This window comes from Dendrobates tinctorius, unplaced genomic scaffold (genome assembly GCF_039654945.1).
Source record: "Dendrobates tinctorius isolate UK_male_01 unplaced genomic scaffold, ASM3965494v1 ptg000126l, whole genome shotgun sequence".
Classification (NCBI taxonomy): domain Eukaryota; kingdom Metazoa; phylum Chordata; class Amphibia; order Anura; family Dendrobatidae; genus Dendrobates; species Dendrobates tinctorius.
In genome coordinates, this window is record NW_027361794.1 from 16048671 (window position 1) to 16073738 (window position 25068).

At 44.7% G+C, this 25068-nt stretch overlaps 1 protein-coding gene across 2 annotated transcripts in view; it reads right to left on the minus strand.

The window, feature by feature from the left end:
* Positions 1 to 16009: 16009 nt before the first annotated feature.
* Positions 16010 to 25068, minus strand: part of LOC141047295 (uncharacterized) — a 60046-nt gene continuing 50987 nt past the window's right edge. Inside the window, exons 12-13 of one of the 2 annotated variants that reach the window (XM_073542346.1) lie at positions 24906 to 24996; positions 16010 to 16886 (exon numbers count right to left, since the gene is read on the minus strand). In XM_073542346.1, the coding sequence (XP_073398447.1) occupies positions 16174 to 16886; positions 24906 to 24996 (804 nt within the window). In that variant the 3' untranslated portion in view covers positions 16010 to 16173. The remainder of the gene's footprint in view (positions 16887 to 24905; positions 24997 to 25068) is intronic. The other variant, XM_073542347.1, reaches the window with a different exon arrangement.

The following is a 25068-nucleotide window of genomic DNA, read 5'->3' on the forward strand; positions in this document are numbered from 1 at the left end:
ACGTGGTGACACCGGGCGTGGGGTCCTGCCCCCAGGTGAGAGGGGCGTGACAGGCGGCTTGACAAATACCACGGTAACCAATACCAAGAGGGGTGGCTCAGATAGCGGGAGAGACATGGAATAGAAGGGAAACGTAGAAGACTGACGAACACCAGAGCACTAGGGACAGACATACAGAACTGAGCACAGGAGTATGGATGTGCAGAGCAGTGCAGAGGGTACGGATAAGCAGAGCAGGATACAGGAGTACAGACGTGCAGAGCATGGTAAAGGAGTACGGACGCGCAGGGTAGCGCACAGAGTATAGACACTGGTCTGGGTCGCAAAAGCAGGAGCTTGAACAATAACCAGGCGCCACTGATAAGAGGAAGCAGGTTCAAATACCCCACACCTTACTCGGATTGGCTGCTGGGATTTCCGGATCAGGACATCAGAGCGCATAAAGGACCTGGGAGAGGGTGTGACCGCCCTCTAAGAGTGCCAGGGCGCAGGTACCGGGACCGGGAGCCTCCCGCAGTGCAGGGAGGATGGCAGGACCGAATAACAAGACCGGAGGAGCGGGTAGCAGCAAGCACGGCGACGGCAGGAGCGGAGAAATGGCCAGCAGTGGTGGTAACAGTCTCCCTACTTACAGAATACAGTCCTATAAATGGAGACCGTAAGAGTAGATGCAAATATAGATGGCAGGGAAGGGCCCAAACATGCTGTCTAATCCAGCAATAAGAAAATTTCAGTGCATATGTATACAATTCTCTATTAAAGCGAACCTGTCACCAGGTTTGGCCGATATAAGATGCGCCCACCGCCTTTCAGGGCTTATCTACAGCATTCTATAATGCCTGGATATATAATGTGCCATCAGTAAATAGAATGGCCAAGGGAATGTATAATGGGTGCTGGACCTAATACAGTGGGTACGGAAAGTATTCAGACCCCTTTACATTTTTCACTCTTGGTTTCATTGCAGCCATTTGGAAAATTCAAAAAAGTTCATTTTTTTCTCATTAATGTACAATCTGCAGATCATTTTGACTGAAAAAAAAACAAAAAATGTAAAAATGTTGCAAATTTATTACAAAAGAAAAACCGAAATATCACATGGTCATAAGTATTCAGACCCTCTGCTCAAACACTCAGATTTAAGTCACATGCTGACCATTTCCTTGTGATCCTCCTTGAAATGGTTCTTCACCTTCATTGGAGTCCAGCTGTATTTAATTAAACTGATAGGACTTGATTTGTAAAGGGACACACCTGTCTATATAAGACCTCACAGTGCAGGTCAGACCAAATGAGAATCATGAGGTCAAAGGAACTGGCCAAGGAGCTCAGAGACAGAACTTTGTCAAGGCACAGATCTGGCCAAGGTTACAAAAGAATTTCTGCAGTACTCAAGGTTACTAAGAGCACAGTGGCCTCCATAATCATTAAATGGAAGAAGTTTGGAACCACCAGATGTCTTCCTAGACCTGGCCGTCCAGCCAAACTGAGCAATCGTTGGAGAAGAGCCTTGGTGAGAGAGGTAGAAGAAGAACCCCATGATCACTGTGGCTGAGCTCCACAGATGCAATAGGGAGGTGGGAGAAAGTTCCACAAAGTCAAATATTACTGCAGCCCTCCACCAGTTGGGCCTTTATGGCAGAGTGGCCTGACAGAAGCCTCTCCTCAGTGCAAGACATATGAAAACCCGCATAGAGTTTGCTAAAATAAAACACATGAAGGACTCCGAGACTATGAGAAATAAGATTCTCTGGTCTGACGAGATGAAGATAGACCTTTTTGGTGATAATTATAAGCGGTATCTGTGGATTGCAGAGCCACACACACGTTTGGCTGTTCTGTGCACACAGGACCTGTGATGAGGTCACAGGAGGGGAGGAGTCAGGGATCACATGATCAGGGGCCTCAGGACTCTGCCTTGTCATGGTGCTGGATGAGTGGGAGTTTATGTGGGGGGGTCAGGAGGGGTTTACAGTGTGGATGTAGCAGAGCCATGTGTGTGAGATGTACGGAGCGGAGCTGTGTGTGTACGAGGTGTACGGAGCGGAGCCATGTGTGTTCGGGGTATACAGAGCAGAGCCGCGTGTGTACGAGGTGTACGAAGTGGAGCCGTGTGTGTACGAGGTGTACGGAGCGGAGCCATGTGTGTACGAGGTGTACGGAGCGGAGCCGTGTGTGTACGAGGTGTTTGGAGCGGAGCCGCGTGTGTACGAGGTGTTTGGAGCGGAGCCGTGTGTGTACGAGGTGTTTGGAGCGGAGCCGCGTGTGTACGAGGTGTACGGAGCGGAGCCGTGTGTGTACGAGGTGTTTGGAGCGGAGCCGTGTGTGTACGAGGTGTACGGAGCGGAGCCGTGTGTGTACGAGGTGTTTGGAGCGGAGCCGCGTGTGTACGAGGTGTACGGAGCAGAGCCGCGTGTGTACGAAGTGTACGGAGCGAAGCCGTGTGTGTACGGGGTGTACGGAGTGGAGCCGTGTGTACGAGGTGTATGGAGCGAAGCCGTGTGTGTACGAGGTGTACGGAGCGGAGCCGTGTGTGTACGAGGTGTACGGAGCGGAGCCGTGTGTGTACGAGGTGTACGGAGCGGAGCCGTGTGTGTACGAGGTGTACGGAGCGGAGCCGTGTGTGTACGAGGTGTACGGAGAGGAGCCGTGTGTGTACGAGGTGTACGGAGCGGAGCCGTGTGTGTACGAGGTGTACGGAGCGGAGCCGCGTGTGTACGAGGTGTACGGAGCGGAGCCGCGTGTGTACGAGGTGTACGGAGCGGAGCCGCGTGTGTACGAGGTGTACGGAGCGGAGCCGCGTGTGTACGAGGTGTACGGAGCGGAGCCGTGTGTGTACAGAGCAGAGCTTTGGTCCATAATGTTTTGGTTCATTTAATCAGACAATAGGATCATGAACAGTGAGTGATGAAAACTTTCTTTGTATATAGTTTAGCACCTATTCAGGTGCTCCTTCTTGGTTTTACACACGCCTTTTAAAATACAGACTTCATCATTGCACAACAACTACAGACCTGAAGAAAAACCTGTTAGGTGTGGCGGAAGATGAGGTCTAAGGGGGAGAGACCAGTTACAGTTGGTGGCCAAAAGTATTGACACCCCTGCAATTCTGTCAGATAATACTCAGTTTCTTCCTGAAAATGATTGCAAACACAAATTCTTTGGTATTATTATCTTAATTTAATTTATCTTAAATGAAAAACACAAAAGAGAATGAAGCAAAACATTGATCATTTCACACAAAACTCCAAAAATGGGCCAGACAAAAGTATTGGCATCCTCAGCCTAATACTTGGTTGCACAACCTTTAGCCAAAATAACTGCGACCAACCGCTTCCGGTAACCATCAATGAGTTTCTTACAATGCTCTGCTGGAATTTTAGACCATTCTTCTTTGGCAAACCGCTCCAGGTCCCTGATATTTGAAGGGTGCCTTATAATAATAATAATAATACATTTTATTTCTATAGTGCTGACATATTCCTCAGCACTTTACATTTCAGAGGGGACTTGTACAGACAATAGACATTACAGCATAACAATAATCACATACATCATAACAGATACCAAGAGGAATGAGGGCCCTGCTCGCAAGCTTACTGTCTATGAGGAAAAAAGGGGAGACACGAAAGGTGGGTGGTAACAGTTGCTCTGATTGTATGGACCAGCCATAATGTTAAGTGTGTAACAGTACGGATGCAGAGGGCTAATGGATGCATAAAGCATGTGGGAACATGATGCCGGGAACCTGGTTATGGTAAAAAACTTTTGGCTGTGCCACATAGGGATAGATTAGGTTAATGTGTTGAGGCGGTAGGCCAGTCTGAATAAATGAGTTTTCAGGGCATGCTTAAAATTGTGGGGATTGGGGACTAATCGTATAGACCTGGGAAGTGCATTCCAAAGAATTGGCGCAGCACGTGTATAGTCTTGAAGACGGGAGTGGGAGGTTCTGATTATTGAGGATGCTAACCTCAGGTCATCAGCAGAACGGAGGGCGCGGGTAGGATGGTATACTGAAATAAGGGAGGAGATGTAGGGTGGTGCTGAGCAATGAAGAGCTTTGTGGGTGAGGGTAATAAGTTTGTACTGGATTCCGGAGTGGATGGGTAGCCAGTGTAATGACTGGCACAAGGTAGAGGCATCGGTGTAACGAATGGCAAGGAATATGATCCTGGCAGCAGCATTCAAGACAGATTGGAGGGGGGAGAGTTTGGTAAGAGGGAGACCGATTAGAGGGGAGTTACAATAGTCGAGACGAGAATGAATAAGAGAAACCGTCAGAGTTTTTGCAGAGTCAAAAGTAAGAAAAGGTCGAATTCTAGAAATGTTTTTTAGGTGCAGATAACAAGAGCGAGCCAGTGATCGGATGTGGGGGACAAAGGAAAGCTCGGAGTCAAGTATGACCCCAAGACAGCGGGCATGTTGCTGGGGAGTAATAGTAGAACCACACACGGAAATGGCAATGTCGGGTATAGGTACATTAGTAGCGGGAGGAAACACAAGGAGTTCAGTCTTTGACAGGTTCAGTTTCAGATATAGTGAGGACATGATGTTAGACACAGCGTTTAGACAATTGCCGGTGTTTTCTAGAAAGGCTGGCGTGATGTCAGGAGGAGCGTATAATTGGGTGTCGTCAGCACAGAGATGGTACTGGAAACCAAATCTACTGATTGTTTGACCAATAGGGGCAGTATACAAAGAGAAGAGGAGGGGGCCTAGGACTGATCCTTGAGGAACCCCAACAGTAAGGGGAAGATGAGAGGAGGAGTAGCCAGCAAAAGATACAGTAAAGGAGCGGTCAGAGAGATAGGAGGAGAACCAGGAGAGAACAGTGTCCTTGAGGCCAATGGAACGAAGCATAGTGAGGAGGAGCTGATGATCCACATTGTCGAATGCTGCAGAGAGATCCAAGAGAATTAGCATGGAGTAATGACCATTTGATTTAGCTGTTAGTAGATCATTAGAGACTTTAGTGAGGGCAGTTTCAGTAGAATGTAAATAGCGGAAACTGGATTGGAGAGGGTCGAAAAGAGAGTTTTCTGAGAGATAGCGGATAAGACGGGAGTGGACCAGGCGTTCCAGGAATTTAGAGATGAAGGGAAGATTAGAGACAGGTCTATAGTTGGCAGCACAGTTTTGGTCGAGGGATGGTTTTTTAAGTAGTGGATGTATGATGGCATGCTTAAATGAGGAGGGAAAGATACCAGAAGAGAGAGAGAGGTTAAATATTTTAGTTAGGTGAGGGGTGACAGCAGAGGAAAGGGTCTGGAGTAGATGTGACGGAAATGGGTCACTGGTGCAAGTGGTTGGGTGTGAAGATGCAAGGAGCCTGCTTACTTCTTCTTCTGTGACTGGTTCAAAATCAGAGAGTGAGCTAGATGCAGTGGGGGAGGGAGGACAGTGCATGGTATGAGGTGATTGGGAGATAATTTCCTGTCGGATCTGGTCAATTTTTTCTTTGAAGTAATTGGCCAGATCGTCAGCTCGAAGCTCCGTGGTAGGGGCCTGTACTCTTGGGTTGAGTAGAGAATGAAAAGTGTCAAAGAGACATTTAGGGTTATTGGACAGTGAGGTGATGAGGGTGTTGAAATAGGTTTGTTTTGAGAAGTGAAGGGCAGTGTTGTATGTTCGAAGCATAAACTTATAATGGATGAAATCTTCGGGTAGGTTGGACTTTCTCCACAGACGTTCGGCGCACCTGGAGCACCGCTGCAGGAAACGTGTTTGCAGGGTGTGCCAGGGTTGTCGCCGTCTGTGTTGTGGTGTTCTATGTATAGGAGGAGCAAATTCATCCAGGGCACTTTGAAGTGTTTCATTGTAATGCTTCAATGCAGGGACCATGTTCTTTTCTTTGAATGCCTCTTTTTTTCTCCTGTAAACTCTATGTTGATGCCTTTGCCCAAAAAGCTCTACTTTTGTCTCATCTGACCAGAGAAATCTCAATTAACAATGCAAAAAGGATCTTAAAGTATAATCATATAAATATCCCATAAAAATGATGCTTTATTGATTAAAAAACCATAAATGATCATACACCAAAAAACAAAGTGGCAATAAAACAAAACAAATAGTGTTCAAACAAAAACCCCTTAAAGGGAACAAATAGGAATCCCTGATAAATAATCTGAGCTTAAACCTGCCTGGCCGCGGAGGTTGGCACCCTAGGGGGGAATGTTGCGGCGCCCCCGCTCACCGATGGCTGTCCCTAGGGGCCCTATCATACCCTGCAGCCACTAGGGAGACCCTCTACCCAATAAAAAAGGGACCCCTATTACTAAACAAAGATACTTCTGCTCTAAAGAGGACCCTATGTCCCTTTATATGTTAAAATCAATATAACACATTTGGCATTAGGTGGTATGTATGGGTAATAATGATTGGAATAAACCCCTCATACTGTTTCAACCACAATATAAAGTGCATAAATGTTGAGGGGTTCATTGACTAGACAGATCAAGATCATTTTGCGATACATCAGTCTTCAAGAGCACATAACCCTTATCACAAATAGCAACCTCAATGATCCAAAATCAATGTCACTAGGGGCATTAAATATTGATACCATATCATTCACACCCTATTACTGCCCAATTTGCTATCATACATAGCTTCATAAATGTCCAGTCAATGCAAATGTCAATATAATAGTTCCAAAATCACAACAGCGATACTTATCTGTATTACCCGCCACCTGCCATGGTTGTTAGCGCCTCAACGCGTTTCGCCTGTATGGGCTCATCAGGAGGACAGATAAATTGATGTCATGTGTCCCAAGTAAGGTGCAGTAGCAAGTGATACTTCACTAATCTCCCTTTTAAAACCACCGCCATCAAAATATGTGTACCGCCCACTCACACTCTCGTGGCACAGCGTCCTCCCATTGTCTCAATACGCATGTCCATACGTCACTGATGCATGACCAATCAGACACCAATAGTCAGAGCGTCTCACTGCGCTCAATGCGCATGTCCAGACATCACTGGTGCATGACCGATCAGGCATCTATAATCTAAACATCTCATTGCGCTCACCAATCCCGACGCCCATCCCTGGCTTACGGGTCAGTCATGTAGCGCACATGCAGGCGCTCTACCACGCATGCCCACCTTTCCCTCACTCGAGTCATGTATGACTTTCGGATCTCATGTGGTGCGCAGTCAAATGTTCACTCCCCAGGCTCTGACGTGATGTCCAATACACCAGCGATTAGGATCCGCCCCAGGCCTTCAGCCTCAGGTCTCTTTACGTATTACTGTGTATGCTCCGGGCTACAACAGAATGCCCGATATTTCGCCCGTCCACATCTATCGACCCCATGTGGCAGATGCAAATGTACCTATTAGAGAGTTACAGCGCATAATCGCATTAGAACCTCTCAGAATAGAATAAAATAAAGAATGTAGAGAGGCAGCGAAACAAGAATTGATCAACTAGGGGTAGAATAATAATGATATTTTCTCTTATTGATATCACACAAGCTATGGGGATCCATCAACCCCAAAAGATAGCTAGATAAAGACACCAAAGATTTCCCTACATCCAATTGGGAGTATATGGCGGCGTGTGATAAAGGGAAATAGATAGACACAATATCCCATAGCGATCAATGGGGATCCCCAAGCAAACAGGGGACCTAAAAAACAAAAACTGAGAATTCCAATAGACCCTAAAGGCCACATTCTTCAGCTGTGGCTTATAAGAAACAGGCAAACGAGAGCTGCTCATTTAACCCCTTAGGCTCCAGGGACTCCATCCTGAATATCCACTCACATTCTCTTCTAAGGATCATTTTATCCAAATTCCCTCCTCTCGGGTTCACATTGACCACTTCTACTATATTAAATTTAATATCTCCAGGGTTGCCTTTATGACATGACCACATATGTTTCGCAAGTGGGGTATCCCTTTGGTTCCTAATATCGCCCATATGTTCCCCCACTCTCCTTCTAAACTCTCTCTTGGTCTTCCCTATGTAGTCTCTAGGGCACGAACACGTGGCCATATAAACAAACCCTTTGGTCTTACAGTTTGAGAAGTTACGCTGATAGAAAAACTTCCCTGTACTTGAGCTGCGAAAGCACTTCCCGGGTCTCATAAATTTACAAAGGCTGCAATCTCCGCACTTAAAAAAGCCACAAGGTCTCCTGTCCAACCATGTACCACTAGCCACCGGTCTTCTATATTGGCTGTGTACCAGCATGTCTTTAATGGATTTACCCTTCCTAAACGTGATATTGGGACGCTCACCGACCATATCTTTTAAGTCTGGATCTAATCTGAGAACATCCCAATGTTTGGACAGGACCCTCCTGACCTCCTGATGATTAGCATCAAATGTCCCGATAATCCTTAGCTGTTCCGTCGAGCCCTCAACCACACATTTCTGTAGCAATTGCTGTCTATTTGCTCTGTTTGCAAAATCATATGCTGTATCAAGGACATGTCTTGGGTACCGCTTTTCCCTGAAGCGGACAAACATGTCCCCAGCTTGTTTCCGAAAGAGATCATTTCTAGAGCAGATCCTCCTTAGCCTGAGGAATTGTCCCTTAGGAATACCCCTCTTAAGAGGGACTGGATGGTGGCTCTGCCAGTGCAGCAGACTATTTGTACTGGTCGGTTTGCGATAGATACTCGTGGACACGCCTCCCAGCATCTCTTTTTCGATCTTGTTGTCCAAAAATGGTATTTCTGTTTCATGGATCTCTGAGGTAAACCTAAGGCCCACGTCATTCTGGTTTAATTCCTTCACAAACTCTGTGAATTGATCCTTTGCCCCTGTCCATACCACGAACACATCGTCTATGAACCTATACCACATAGACACCAGACTATGCCACCATTTTTCTTCACCCCCAAAGACAATAGTCTCCTCCCACCAGCCCAGGAACAGATTTGCATACGACGGGGCACAGGGGCTCCCCATCGCGGTGCCCCTGAGCTGGTGGTAGAACCCTCCATCGAAGGAGAATGCATTGTGCATTGGAACAAGGTGCGAGGACGGGCTATCAACTCAGAACCCGGTTCAGCCAATAAGGGGACAGATTCTGAACCTGTCCTCGCACACCCTTACAAGGGATGAGCAGAGTATCCTCTCGAGAGGTTTGAACTTTGTACCAACCAATAAGTTCAAATGTTTTGAGTGGGTAAAGGATTTAAATTTGTTTTGCAGGAAACTTAAATGGAGAAAGTTCTTTAGACATAATAGTCGTGAAACTTGTCGACAACAGGGCCTCAGTGATGAAGATATTGAGGGCTATGAGGCGCTCCTTGGCCTCTTTAGAGAAAATTATAGAGCTCCCATTGCTAGTAAGGGCCCTTTTACCACATTGAGAAGTAAATGTGAGAGGATGCCACCTCAGGGGGACATGGGAAATATTGATATTTTCGCACTGTTGGTGGAGAGGGACCTTAAGAGGATAACAAATCAAGAGTGGGAGGATGGATAACAAATCAAGAGTCGGAGGATGGTGATAATTTGATGGTGTGTGAGCGATTAGCTTTGGAGGCCCTTAAGAAAAATGACCAAATAGTGGTGAAGACCTCCGACAAAGGTGGTAACTTGGTAATTATGAACCATACCGAGTATTGTACCATGTGTAATGTCATACTACAGGACAAATCTACATATGAGGTACTAACGGGTAACCCCATGGTTGTTTATAAGGAGGAACTTCGTTTACTCCTAGATGTGGCCCTAACAGTTGGCTTGATTTCGAAAACGGAATTTGAGTTTCTTCTCCCTAAGTTTCCATTGGTAGCAACATTTTATGCATTACCAAAGATACATAAGGGCCTGGCCCCTCTAAAAGGGAGGCCAATTGTATCGGGTCTGGACTCTCTAACACAAAACTGTGGTCTGTACATCGACCAGATTTTGCGTCCCTTTGTGGTCTCCATCCCATCATATTTGAGGGATACATCGGATTTACTATTAAAATTGGAGGGTATATAATTTGAAGAGAATACCTGGTTGGCTTCTATTGATATAGAGGCCCTTTATAGTAATATACCACACGAAGCAGGTATTAGAGGTGTGGGACACTTCTTAAGTCAAAGATCAGTAGCGTGCATAGGGCACAATAACTTTTTGGCATCCCTTCTGCGGTTCACGCTTACGCACAATGCATTCTCCTTCGATGGAGGGTTCTACCACCAGCTCAGGGGCACCGAGATGGGGAGCCCCTGTGCCCCGTCGTATGCAAATCTGTTCCTGGGCTGGTGGGAGGAGACTATTGTCTTTGAGGGGTGAAGAAAAATGGTGGCATAGTCTGGTGTCTATGTGGTATAGGTTCATAGACGATGTGTTCATGGTATGGACAGGGGCAAAGGATCAATTCACAGAGTTTGTGAAGGAATTAAACCAGAATGACGTGGGCCTTAGGTTTACCTCAGAGATCCATGAAACAGAAATACCATTTTTGGACATCAAGATCAAAAAAGAGATGCTGTGAGGCGTGTCCACGAGTATCTATCGCAAACCGACCAGTACAAATAGTCTGCTGCACTGGCAGAGCCACCATCCAGTCCCTCTTAAGAGGGGTATTCCTAAGGGACAATTCCTCAGGCTAAGGAGGAACTGCTCTAGAAATGATCTCTTTCGGAAACAAGCTGGGGACATGTTTGTCCGCTTCAGGGAAAAGGGGTACCCAAGACATGTCCTTGATACAGCATATGATTTTGCAAACAGAGCAAATAGACAGCAATTGCTACAGAAAGGTGTGGTTGAGGGCTCGACGGAAGAGCTAAGGATTATCGGGACATTTGATGCTAGTCATCAGGAGGTCAGGAGGGTCCTGTCCAAACATTGGGATGTTCTCAGATTAGATCCAGACTTAAAAGATATGGTCGGTGAGCGTCCCAATATCACGTTTAGGAAGGGTAAATCCATTAAAGACATGCTGGTACACAGGCAATATAGAAGACTGGTGGCTAGTGGTACATGGTTGGACAGGAGACCTTGTGGCTTTTTTAAGTGCGGAGATTGCAGCCTTTGTAAATTTATGAGACCCGGGAAGTGCTTTCGCAGCTCAAATACAGGGAAGTTTTTCTATCAGCATAACTTCTCAAACGGTAAGACCAAAGGGGTTGTTTATATGGCCACGTGTTCGTGCCCTAGAGACTACATAGGGAAGACCAAGAGAGAGTTTAGAAGGAGAGTGGGGGAACATATGGGCGATATTAGGAACCAAAGGGATACCCCACTTGCGAAACATATGTGGTCATGTCATAAAGGCAACCCTGGAGATATTAAATTTAATATAGTAGAAGTGGTCAATGTGAACCCGAGAGGAGGGAATTTGGATAAAATGATCCTTAGAAGAGAATGTGAGTGGATATTCAGGATGGAGTCCCTGGAGCCTAAGGGGTTAAATGAGCTGCTCTCGTTTGCCTGTTTCTTATAAGCCACAGCTGAAGAATGTGGCCTTTAGGGTCTATTGGCATGCTGTTTTTGTTTTTTAGGTCCCCTGTTTGCTTGGGGATCCCCATTGATCGCTATGGGATATTGTGTCTATCTATTTCCCTTTATCACACGCCGCCATATACTCCCAATTGGATGTAGGGAAATCTTTGGTGTCTTTATCTAGCTATCTTTTGGGGTTGATGGATCCCCATTGCTTGTGTGATATCAATAAGAGAAAATATCATTATTATTCTACCCCTAGTTGATCAATTCTTGTTTCGCTGCCTCTACATTCTTTATTTTATTCTATTCTGAGAGGTTCTAATGCGATTATGCGCTGTAACTCTCTAATAGGTACATTTGCATCTGCCACATGGGGTCGATAGATGTGGACGGGCGAAATATCGGGCATTCTGTTGTAGCCCGGAGCATACACAGTAATACGTAAAGAGACCTGAGGCTGATGGCCTGGGGCGGATCCTAATCGCTGGTGTATTGGACATCACGTCAGAGCCTGGGGCGTGAACATTTGACTGCGCACCACATGAGATCCGAAAGTCATACATGACTCGAGTGAGGGAAAGGTGGACATGCGTGGTAGAGCGCCTGCATGTGCGCTACATGACTGACCCGTAAGCCCGGGATGGCCGTCGGGATTGGTGAGCGCAATGAGACGTTTAGATTATAGATGCCTGATCGGTCATGCACCAGTGATGTCTGGACATGTGTATTGAGTGCAGTGAGACGCTCTGACTATTGGTGTCTGATTGGTCATGCATCAGTGACGTATGGACATGCGTATTGAGACAATGGGAGGACGCTGTGCCACGAGAGTGTGAGTGGGCGGTACGCATATTTTGATGGCAGTGGTTTTAAAAGGGAGATTAGTGAAGTATCACTTTGCTACTGCACCTAACTTGGGACACATGACATCAATTTATCTGTCCTCCTGATGAGCCCATACAGGCGAAAGGCGTTGAGGCGCTAACAACCATGGCAGGTGGCGGGTAATACAGATAAGTATCGCTGTTGTGATTTTGGACCTATTATATTGGCATTTGCATTGACTGGACATTTATGAAGCTATGTATGATAGCAAATTGGGCAGTAATAGGGTGTGAATGATATGGTATCAATATTTAATGCCCCTAGTGACATTGATTTTGGATCATTGAGGTTGCTATTTGCGATAAGGGTTATGTGCTCTTGAAGACTGATGTATCGCAAAATGATCTTGATCTGTCTAGTCAATGAACCCCTCAACATTTATGCACTTTATATTGTGGTTGAAACGGTATGAGGGGTTTATTCCAATCATTATTACCCATACATACCACCTAATGCCAAATGTGTTATATTGATTTTAACATATAAAGGGACATAGGGTCCTCTTTAGAGCAGAAGTATCTTTGTTTAGTAATAGGGGTCCCTTTTTTATTGGGTAGAGGGTCTCCCTAGTGGCTGCAGGGTATAATAGGGCCCCTAGGGACAGCCATCGGTGAGCGGGGCGCGCCACAACGTTCCCCCCCTTAGGGTGCCAACCTCCTCGGCCAGGCAGGTTTAAGCTCAGATTATTTATCAGGGATTCCTATTTGTTCCCTTTAAGGGGTTTTTGTTTGAACACTATTTGTTTTGTTTTTTTTGTCACTTTGTTTTTTAGTGTATGACCATTTATGGTTTTTTAATCAATAAAGCATCATTTTTAGGGGATATTTATATGATTATACTCATCTGACCAGAGAACATTCTTCCAAAACGTTTTAGGCTTTTTCAGGTAAGCTTTGGCAAACTCCAGCCTGGCTTTTTTATGTCTCGGGGTAAGAAGTGGGGTCTTCCTGGGTCTCCTACCATACAGTCCCTTTTCATTCAGACGCAGACGGATAGTACGGGTTGACACTGTTGTACCCTCGGACTGCAGGGCAGCTTGAACTTGTTTGGATGTTAGTCGAGGTTCTTTATCCAACATCCGCACAATCTTGCGTTGAAATCTCTTGTCAATTTTTGTTTTCCGTCCAGATCTAGGGAGGTTAGCCACAGTGCCATGGGCTTTAAACTTCTTGATGACACTGCGCACTGTAGACACAGGAACATTCAGGTCTTTGGAGATGGACTTGTAGCCTTGAGATTGCTCATGCTTCCTCACAATTTGGTTTCTCAAGTCCTCAGACAGTTCTTTGGTCTTCTTTCTTTTCTCCATGCTCAATGTGGTACACACAAGGACACAAGACAGAGGTTGAGTCAACTTTAATCCATGTCAACTGGCTGCAAGTGATTTAGTTATTGCCAACACCTGTTAGGTGCCACAGGTAAGTTACAGGTGCTGTTAATTACACAAATTAGAGAAGCATCACATGATTTTTCGAACAGTGCCAATACTTTTGTCCACCCTCTTTTTTATGCTTGGTGTGGAATTATATCCAATTTGGATTTAGGACAATTCTTTTTGTGTTTTTTTCATTTAACACAAATTAAAAGAAGATAATAATAAAAAAAATTTGTGTTTGCAATCATTTTCAGGAAGAAACTGAGTATTATCTGACAAAATTGCAGGGGTGTCAATACTTTTGGCCACAACTGTATGTCTTGCAGCCCACCCAAGACCAACGTTGAAGGTTTTGAGCGGGTCCTCCATACAGCACAAGGACACTAGAAGATACCCCGGCTGGGACAATATCTGCCACTTACCTCAAATAATTACTGCTTTTTATTGTAATAAAAATGTTATTATGATTGTAAATATTATACTATGTATAGGAAACGGTATATTGATAGTGTATAGGATTATTGTGAAAATCTAGTATAGTATTGGTAGAGTATCAGAACTAATAGGTATCCGTAGATTATTAAGTAGGGAACTGGATTTTTGTAAAATATGGTGAATGTCTAATAGTAAATGAGAGAAGTATTGTTTCTGGGACAAGGTGTCCAGAGCAGGTGGCGAACCATTTAACAACGGTTGTCACCCAAACAGTTTAGGGACAAGTGTTAGTATTGTATAGATAGATGCAAGACATAAGGAATAATGAAAGTATTTCAGCAGGGATAGTGTGCCCTGACTTGGTAACGAACTCCACAGTTGGTAATGGTTGCTGCCAGTAGAACTTTAGAATATAGAAGATAGGAATGGATAACTATCTAGGATGTAAGACAGTAGTAAGATATAGATAATGTAAGGTAATGTTATCATGTAACGTTGAAGTGAGAGAGTGTCTCTCATAAAGGGAAGTTGAGTTTGAATATGTTTTACCTGATAACACTTAAAAATTGTTTGTATGTTCCCCTGTAACATCATGCACTCTATTTCAGCCCGCGAATGTGCTGCGTTTAATGGGGGTATGTGACGCCCCTGATGGTCCAGTCGCCACAGAGGTACTGCACCTCAACCAGAGGTGTAGTATTCCACCTTTCAGGTAAGATGGAGGCACCAGACCTGGCTCTTACACAACACTGCATCCACCACAGCAGCAGGTGATGTGCTTCACCATCCCTGCTGGCTAGGAAAGGGTGTTAGAAGGTGGGTGGAGCTGGAAGGTTGGAGTGGGAGAATAGAAGGGAAGTTAGGATCAGTCTTCCCGTAGGGGAAGAAGGGGAAAGACCAGCATAGGCAACCTTCCCGTGGGGAAGGTGGGAAGAGATAGAATTGTACAGCAGACCCCTGCTCTGAGGGCCTGCTGGTATGGACTGAATACCTGAAAGAAGCTCCCTGAAGGGGAAAGAGATTTCCCAGAGGCACGGGTGGAGAGTGCTCATTCAGAAAGGATCTGTGAGCAATTGTATGCGTTTTACATTGAAATCAATAAGACCCAACTCTCTTGTTTTCCTCATAATGGGCTCATTTACATTGAAAAAATGTGCCACAATAATGTCTATTGGACTCTCAGAATCAGAGCCATGATTGTCTAGTGTATGGTGCATCCTATCGATCTCCAGCAGTCCTTATCAATAGGATCACCAAGGATAGTATTGAATAAAGTGAGCAGTGTCTGCATAATCACTTGGGTATTAATGCTTTCAGGTATACCTCTTATCCAGATATTATTGTGATTTTCTTGGTCATCAACCATATTATACAGACTGTTTATTTGCTGGCTGTGAAGATCCAGAGTTAGTTTATGAGCATTTTGATGGTCCAAAACTTGTAAACAACATCCTGTAATCTCTGTACCTTGACAGTAAGCTGTGACAGGCTATAAGTGAGGGAACATATTTCAGTTTTGTGTGTGGTCTCCAGCCTCTGTATATATTGCTCCATGTCTTCCTTAGTAGGCATAGACGCAATATGATATACAAATCAATTATGGTGTTCCACATATCAGAATCCCCTGTGGTTTGGGAGGGGGTGAGGTAAATTCCCCTGTGAAGCAAACATTGCGCAGTATGTGGGCATCGGTGAGAACACAAGAAGATTTGTGGAGCTGTTTTCTTGTGAGACCGACATTAAGAAAGGAGAAATTGCAAGACTTTCATATTGTAAGACAGCTCAAGCCTGTGAGTTAAGTGCTTTTTCCAAGTTGAGGAAGTAATGGCACCGGAGTGGGAAGATGTGCCCTTTGATAAGAAATGCGGGAATGTGAATCGCGACACCAATTAATCAGCACAGGCATGGAAGGAGAGTATGAGTGTTTATATTTTAAAGAGACCAAACATGAGAAATGATAAGATACACTTTTCGGTTGAAACAACATTTTGAAGATGAAAAAGGCTTCTCCCCTGTGTGACTACTCTGAAGTTTATTAAGAGTTAAATTTCCAAGTAAAACTTTTCCCGCATTAGGAACATGAAAGCTTCTCCCCTGTGTGACTGCTCTGATGTGTGATAAGATTTGATTTTTCTGTAAAATATTTCCCACATTCTGAACATGAAAAAGGCTTCTCCCCTGTGTGAACTCTCTGATGTTTGATAAGACTTGATTTATCTGTAAAACATTTCCCACATTCTGAACATGAAAAAGGCTTCTCCCCTGTGTGAGTTCTCTGATGTGTGATAAGATTCGATTTCTGGTTAAAACATTTCCCACATTCTGAACATGAAAAAGGCTTCTCCCCTGTGTGAGTTCTCTGATGTGTGATAAGATTCGATTTCTGGTTAAAACATTTCCCACATTCTGAACAGGAAAATGGCTTCTCCCCTGTATGAGTAATCTGGTGTGTAACTAGATGTGATTTCTGGTTAAAATATTTCCCACAATTGGAACAAGAAAACCTATTCTTCTCATTTTTTTCAGAACGTGAAAATGGTTTCTTTGCTTTATCAGTTTGTTTTTTAATGCTTATTTTAAGACTTTGATTTTCCTCAGGGGTCAGTAATGAATCAGAAGACAGGACCTTTTTCAAAGGATCAGATGGTCGATCTTTGCTGTGAAGGGATAACGGAATATCTGGAGTAATGGCATTTACTTCAATTGTATCCGGTGTAATCTCAAGATCATCTGATTTATAAACTGAAGATGTCAGCTGTCCCCCTGATCCCCTGGTGCAGTCATCTGCCAAGAATAAAACCAATTATTATTTTTGAATAAAATCCTTGAAATTTATATTTATTAACATTTCTACTTAATCTCTTTAAATATGCAAGTTGTGATAAAAAAGTTAAATTAATCACAAGACAATGACATATAAGTCTGATAGAAAACCTCATAGCATGAATCAGTAGAGCGTGGTGTTCGACTGTTTGTTCATTCTGCCTCCCAAATGTAGGTGAAAATAATAACAATAAAAACTTGCACTCATCTCACAGAAAAAAACAAGCCAAGCCCCACTCAGGTCCATCATCTACCAGAGGAAAAACAGAGGTTTCCACATTATTAGTGGCTCAAAGGCTCTTGTAAGGCAACATGGCTTCCATAAACCAATCCAGCAATATCCGCTCTCCCAAAGTCACATCTTTCTCTCACTTCTGAGCCTTGTAGTGCGCCCAAACCACATTCATCATCCATTTGGCATTACTATAGCGAGAAGAACCCACTTCATTTACGGTGTGTGTCTCCTGGAGCACAATCTGGGCACTATGTGATGGGTAGTGAGATGGCAAATGTGCGATTTTCTCTCTCCAACATCCACTCAGTGCTAATTTCCAGAGAGTGGCTGTGAAGTCAAAATAGTCACTACTCCTATAGATTAATTCCCTGAGGGTTATAATTTCCATAATTGAGCCACTTTATTGGGTTTTCTACTGCTCTGGATTTCTATTTTGTCATATTAGGACTTCTGTAAATGGTGTGTCACAATTTTTCTGGGATCTGGTCCTGCAACATCTGTGTCTGCCACCAGGCGCCGCCTTATTCATTCTGCAGGGGGCGCTGGTGATGCAGGAGACAACGCAACCAGAAACTCTGGATGGCACAGGCTCTGTCCTTCCAATAAGATTAGGTTGCCTGGGACCTGTAGTACCATCCAGTCTAGCAGTATGGGATTGTGTGGTGTCCAACTGAAGTACCGTATTTTTTGGATTATAAGACGCTCCGGATTATAAGATGCACCCCAAATTTTGAGGAGAAAAATAGGGAAAAAACTATTTTTAATAAAATGGTGATGCTTTTTATAATCCATGCGTCATATTGCTTACCGGGGGTGGTGGCTGCGGTGAAGTGGGGTCCCAGGGTCGCTGCTGGAGGAGGCAAGAGTGGTGTGTTGCTGCAGGACGCAGGCTAGGATGAGGGGGCGTTCCAATGTGCGGCACGCCAGTGCGGATGTCGGGTGCTGCCACTACGCTCTGTCCCGATGCTTCGGGGGGCTCTGCCGACATTTTGTTAAAGGCCAGAGCCCCCAGCAGCTCTTCCATGGTTTCCTGTGTGGTGGACTCCAGGAAAATGGCTACCGGGAGGCGTCGCATGGGCAGATGGAGATCTCTGCACCAAGATCTCGGGAGATGAGATCACAGCGCTGAAACACATCACCACAGACGGTGCTTTTGCTCTGGATCTTCAGCCCCTATCAGGACCTTTGTCCTTCTCTGTGCCCTGCCGGACTCGCCTGTATTTCTCATAGCCCTATCTGGGATCTTTGTACTATTCCGCTGTGGCCTCTCCTCTATAATCCATTTTTCTACTTAAGTGAGGCTTGATAAAGACCCATAACAGGGTCGAAAAGTTACCTTGATACTTTATTACTGCTGTGGTGACTTCAATAAATTCATCTATGTTATGCATTTGAAAAATCATATTTTGAGTGCGGCTGTTTCTTCACTTATATGACTCTAACTGGACTAGCTCCAGGTTCAGCCTGCACCTGCCCTACACGTAACAGAGTGCACGCCATTTATCTATAAATTGCACTCATTTATGGTGGACCACTGGAGCTACTATGAGTCCTGACCACAAGAGCAGAAAAGTATTACTGCTCAATTTCAGGAGAGATTCTGCAGTAATCTGAATTCCTTAGGATTGAAAACAGAATGTAATTTATTACGTGGAGTGAATCCATGAAACCAGGGCTCGAGCCATGCCAACACATCTCCTGCAGGCGGGAACAAATGTATATTACAGCCATCAGCCTCGCACAGCTTAGAGATATATCATGGCACAGGTGTACTATTTTTATGTAGTTTCTCGCGACACTGTTTGAAGTTAGTCATTTTTAAATTAATAAGTCAGGATAAAGGGAAACTGTTGTTATTATACAGAAATTCACACTTGGCCTCACTGCACATTTAATGTTGTCAATCATAAAAGTGAAGTTTCGCTAGAAACACTGGACCTGGTCTTGTAGGGACCATATGAGACATTCAGCAGCACAGAAGGGAGAGAAGGTAGATTCATCCAATAAGATATCAGGGATCTAGGAAGCCAACAGCATCATTACCCTCCGCTTTCTCTTACAGACCTATCTTAGGCTGGTTTCACATTTGCGTTTTTTTGCGCAGCGTTTTTGCGCATACGTGTGCATGCGTTTTCCCCCCCTATATTTAACATGGGTGCGCATACGTGCGCATTGGCATGCGCACGTATGCGTTCTTTGTGCGCTGCGTTTTTTTATGGTGTGCGTCCTTATTTTCTGGACGCTACATGTTGCATTTTTTGGTCCGCCCAACCGCTTTAAAAAAACGCATGCGCACGTTTTGCGCAAACAATGACCATTATGGTCTATGGGTGCGCATGCACATGTATGCGTTTTTTTGCGCATGCGTTTTTTTAGGTGTTCACTGGTTAGACTAGTTATAAAATTCCCCACCCAAAAAAAAAACATGTCTATATAAAGGAGGTGTCTGCCAGCACTGTACCACAACTGTAGAGACAGACTGGAGAGTAGAAAGACTGCAAAAAAAGAATCCATCTTCAATCCCAGCTTTGGCATCAAGAATGTGAGTATTATTACATCTAATAATGTATGCCTGTCCTTTTAAATTGTACATGTACTAATGCGTTTTATTATTTTTACATGCAGTATGTCTTCGGAATCTGAATATTCCCCATCCCGGCAGGAACTGGCGGAAGCAGACCGTGAGGTGATTATTTTCGTGCGTTTGGTAAGTATATCTGCTGCTTCTCCAAATCTCTTAACGTTTGTTGTTTTTTTTCAGACATCGTCATCTTCTGCGGACGCGACAATTGAGGGCGAACAGCAGGAGCAGCCAAGCCAAGTCCCGGTGGTGATACGGAATGTAAGTATCAAATGATTTGTAATGTTCTTTATTTTTTATCTTCTATATTTCCTCTTCTGGATCTTTTTTGTATCTTTTTATTCACACAAAATTCGAATATTCTAATGAATGTGTTTTGTCTAGGTTCCACAACGGGATGAAGACGTATACCTGGATAATGAACACCGCCTGGTCCAGGAGCGTGCCCCATTGTGGGACAGCCGTGACCGGCTGTACAAGGACAATGTGGTGAACCGTCGGCTATGGAATGAGGTGGCCGCAGAGTTGATGGATGGCTGGGATAGCGCCACTGCTTCCTCCAAAAAGGCGTTTAGTAAGTATTTCCCTGCTCTGTTATGCCGCAGTGACTATTGTCCTTGATGGCACTGTTGGGTTTTGTGCTAGATATATTCTAGCAGGAAACCCAACAGTGTCATCTGGCTCAACAGTGACTGCTTTGGGTATTGTATTGCTGTATTGTGCCGCAGTGACTATTGTCCTTGATGGCACTGTTGGGTTTCATGCTAGATATATTCTAGCAGGAAACCCAACAGTGTCATCTGGCTCAACAGTCACTGCTTTGGGTATTGTATTGCTGCATTGTGCCGCAGTGACTATTGTCCTTGATGGCACTGTTGGGTCTCGTGATAGCATATGTCGTGCATCAAACACAATTGTTACATGTTGTTTGTTTTTCCAACAGTGGACAAAGTCCGAACACGTTGGCGCTCGATCAAGGACCGCTTCAACAGTGATGTTCGTGCTGAGGGCCAGGTTCGCAGTGGTTCTGCGTCAAGGACAAGAACAAGATACCGATACTATCACGCGTTGCAGTTCCTAAGACCGGTCCTTGCCACCAGATCGTAAGTATTATAATTTTTTGTTTTTTATTTTTATTAATCTGTGTTTTTCTAATCCACAGCTGATGCTTCTTGTAAAGCATGATAGTAATGATTTTCCTTTCTTCCACAGCACCTGGAGCAGCACCCTGCAACCTGTCCCTGGAGCGGTCCTTCATCGGACGTCCTGACCCGTCCCAGCCATCCGACAGCCAGGAAGCACCTTGCAGGTCAGCCACACAGACAGCTGGTGTCCAGGAAGCTGGTCCATCAGGTGTTCCCCTGTCCCAGGTCTCTGCCACTGGTTATGCGGGCACTACCCGCCAGTGGCAGAGGGCCTTGGACAGGAATGTCTTGCCCGAGTTTATGCACTTGAGCGAGGCCTTTAATGCCAGCCTCAAGTCCCTGTCAGACAGAGTGGAAAGCGTTTTTTCACTCATGGAACGTGGTTTTAACCACATGGAACACCGCTTCCAATCTGTCGAACAGCGCCTTGACTGTCTGGAGGCCGACCTCAACAGACCAGCGCACCATTTTTTTAGTAAGATTGAAAAGGGCATGGCGGAACACCTTAGTCCTGAGCAACAGCTGAATGTGCTGCAGGCCTGCAACAATGCTTTCTTGCAGGCTATGCAGCATAATCGGTACGGGCAGCAGTCAGTGGTGTCATTTCCACCTGTGCCACCATTGACTCGCTTCACCTCACTACCGATTTGTGCTGCATACCACTGCACGGACACCTCTATTCAAAGCCCGGACACCCACCGTTACACCACCACAAGTCTGAGTGCTGCTGGTCACTTCACCGACACCACCATGGCAAGCGCTGCTCCTGTCTGGAGCACCACCGCCACCCCCATGCATGCTTGGAGCACAGCCACAGTAACCACTCCGCAAACATGGAACAGCCCTGCCGCAAACACTACAACATGTAGTAGCCCTACCACCACCACTCCGCAAACCTGGACCATCACTGCCGCCACCAGTCCTCCTGCAAGGACAAGCACTGCCACCGCCACCACAGAGCATCAGCAGCAGCCACAGCAGCAGGCACAGCAGCAGCCACAGCAGCAGACGAGGGACCCACATTCATTATTTGCCCCAAGTTCCAGGCGCCAACAATCAAGGCGGGCATTGGGCCCAAGTAGGTACAGGCAGGCCAGTTTAAGACAAACACTTATTACTAATGTAGCTGAACCTCTTTCCTCTCCTCCTAGTGTGTCTAGTTCAATTCAGATAACTGGACTCCCTTCCCCCACAAGTTTTGTTGCCCCTTCCCCTAGAACACCATCTTCAACTATAAGCTGTGCATTTTCACTGCACACCTCCAGCTTGCAACCATCTGCCCCCAAACGCAGAAAAAAATAAAGTTTTTTATAATTTTTGTGGTTAAAAATAAATTTAAATTTCTGGTTCACCATAACAAAGTTTGATTAATGTTTTTGGCGCCGTCTACACACACTGCGCCATACACACAATGCGCATTAAACTTTGCAAGGTGTCATAAAAAGTGTTTTTGAGGATTGGCTGTTTTTACCATCCTCATTTCACTTATTGTTATACTAGGCAAGGGGGATTATTGATATACCTTGTAATTAACAACATACTCTTGTGTGTTGAATCCACTGATGGGTAAAATACACGTCATATGTTAAATACCAAGGCCTAGTATAATAACTAGAGTTTACCGACTAGGATCTGGCTTCATGAAACACAAACTGGTGAAACTCGGGCAAAAAAAAGGCGAGTTTCGTTCGAAACACTACCACAATGTTAGTTAATGGGAAATAAAAGTCGGAATTGAGCTGATTACATTCATCCACTCAATGCAGACTTTTATTCTCCATTTACTTGCATTGGGGTTGGGTTTTGAACGAATCTCCAAAATTTTTCCACTAGTTGGACCAGTTTCATTTGAAAGAAATTTGGTTTCATGAAACCCGATCCTACCAAAGTCGCTCAACTATAATCATAACTATTTATCAATCATGGCCTGGTTAATACACATATCATATTTAACCTGCAGCTTTGCTTACGTACCAATATATTTCATGTAGACTAGCGATGCTGCAGTTTCTCTCATATGTGTATTTATCTGCCCAGGTGTGAGAACATCATGAATTCACAGGTATACATGGGAAGTTTTTTATTTTATTGGAGTGTAAAAAACATAGTGCACTCGGTACTGGTATCAAATCAGGCTTTTTATTAACATACACACACGAAAACATTCTGACACCATTTCATCTTGCCAGTGCACCCGTCCTACATCAGAGTAGGCCGCAAATTGGTCCCTCATTTGGCCAACTTCAACGGATGACCTGAGAGGGTGCTGAGTGAATTCAGGCAATGGGTTAGGAGCAGCATCATTGAGTTCAAAGGTCGGGTGCTCTTTAGCCATCGCAAAATTATGTAGAACCACACACGGTCCAAGTCACGACTGGAGTGGGGTTTCAGTAGGTTTGCGCACATTTGAAAAGCCTCATCCCCAACCATTACAAAGGGCAGTGGCGGAGCTTCGGTGTGGGGAAGAGGCCGTGGTATAGGGAAATTAAATTGGTTGCCATACAACCTCCGGCCCATGTCTGAGTTTTTAAAAGCCTGTGAGTCATTACCACGGCCAAATGCTCCAATGTCCACTGCTACAAACATACATCCGGCATCCGCAATGGCCATGAGTACTGTTGAAAAGTACTTTTGTAATTATAGTACTCCGATCCAGTTCTTTTGGGTTTGATGATCCGTATGTGTTTACCATCAACAGCTCCCAAACAGTTGGGGAAATTGCAGACTGTCCAGAATTTGTCAGCAATTTCCATCCACTTTTCAGCGGTGGGCAGGGGCATAAATTCTGGACAAAGAACGTTCCAGAGAGCCCGGCAGGTGTCCGCAACAATTCCAGACAAGGTAGAGATTCAAATACGGTACTGGAAGTGTAGTGAAGATAGGGTTTCTCCAGTCGCCAGGAATCTGCGAAACAGAGAAAGAAGTAAAATTAATATTTCTGTATATGGTTTTTTAAAACTATAAAATAAAAAATTAGTACATTCACGAAAAATAATTATCCCAGGTTTTGAATAGTACATGTAAAAAAAAAAAAAAACCCCATCAGACCCCACCCCTTGGTTTTTAAATATTGCGTACCGTAATGTCACCAGGAGCCGTTCCTCAGGAGGAATCGCACGACGGAGCTGTGTGTCCTGTCTCCGGATGGATTCTTGGACACGAGCAAGCAAATCCCTGAAGCTTTCTTGGGACATCCGGATATAATCTGTAAATTTCTCCGGGTTTGCCTGTAGCTCACTGTAGAGGGTGTGGTATGCCCCACGGCTCTCCCGGAGTTCAACAATCGGATGTATCTACATACGCCGCCGCTGCCGTCTTCGCTGTCTCTCTCTTCCTTTGTTCATGGCAAGCAACTGCATATGCCCTTGCCATCGCGATGTCCAAATCCAAGTTGAAGTGAAAACTCTTCCAGCGCAGATCCATGTTGACACGAGAACAATCAAGGAAATGTGAATACTGTAGACAGGGTCTATATATTAACATACCACACCGCCACTGACGTCCCATTGGTCGTGTGTGTTGCCAGATTGTTATCTAGATTTTTTTTGGGTGAGGACAAACAATGTGCAAAAAAACGCAAACGTACTAAAAACGCATACAAACGCTGCGTTTTTTTCCTGCATGCGCATAAAAATGCTTGAAAAAAACGCAGCGTTTGTATGTGTTTGTATGCGCAAAAAAACGCAAGTGTGAAAGTAGCCTTAATATTTTTCTTCAAGTGATTTTCTAACTTGTCATAACATTCTATGTATGCTGTCATTTGGCTTTGTAGTTTATAGATCTCGGCAAGTAACAGTCAGCGACATCTAATACAGGATCGTCAATGGATAACTTCTATAGAAAAGGGTTTTCAATGACCAACGTCATTTGAAATGTTTTGCATGGTGGAAAACGTGGTCTAGCGGCAAAATGGTGATCACACGATTGTGATACGGCCGGACTACAGCACCGATAAAGCTGCCATAGCCGGTGACTGAGAAGAATCTGTGACTTGTCTATATTTAGTGGTCAGTACTCACCCGACCGGTTATAAATAGTAATCTTCTCTTTACACCGCTCATCACCCCTCACATATGTCTCTGTAGCATTAATATGGGTCAGATCTTCACCCTGAAACAAATATTGTAAAAGTCACAGACAGATGGAGAAGTCACATCTATGATCAGCTCTAATCCTGCCATC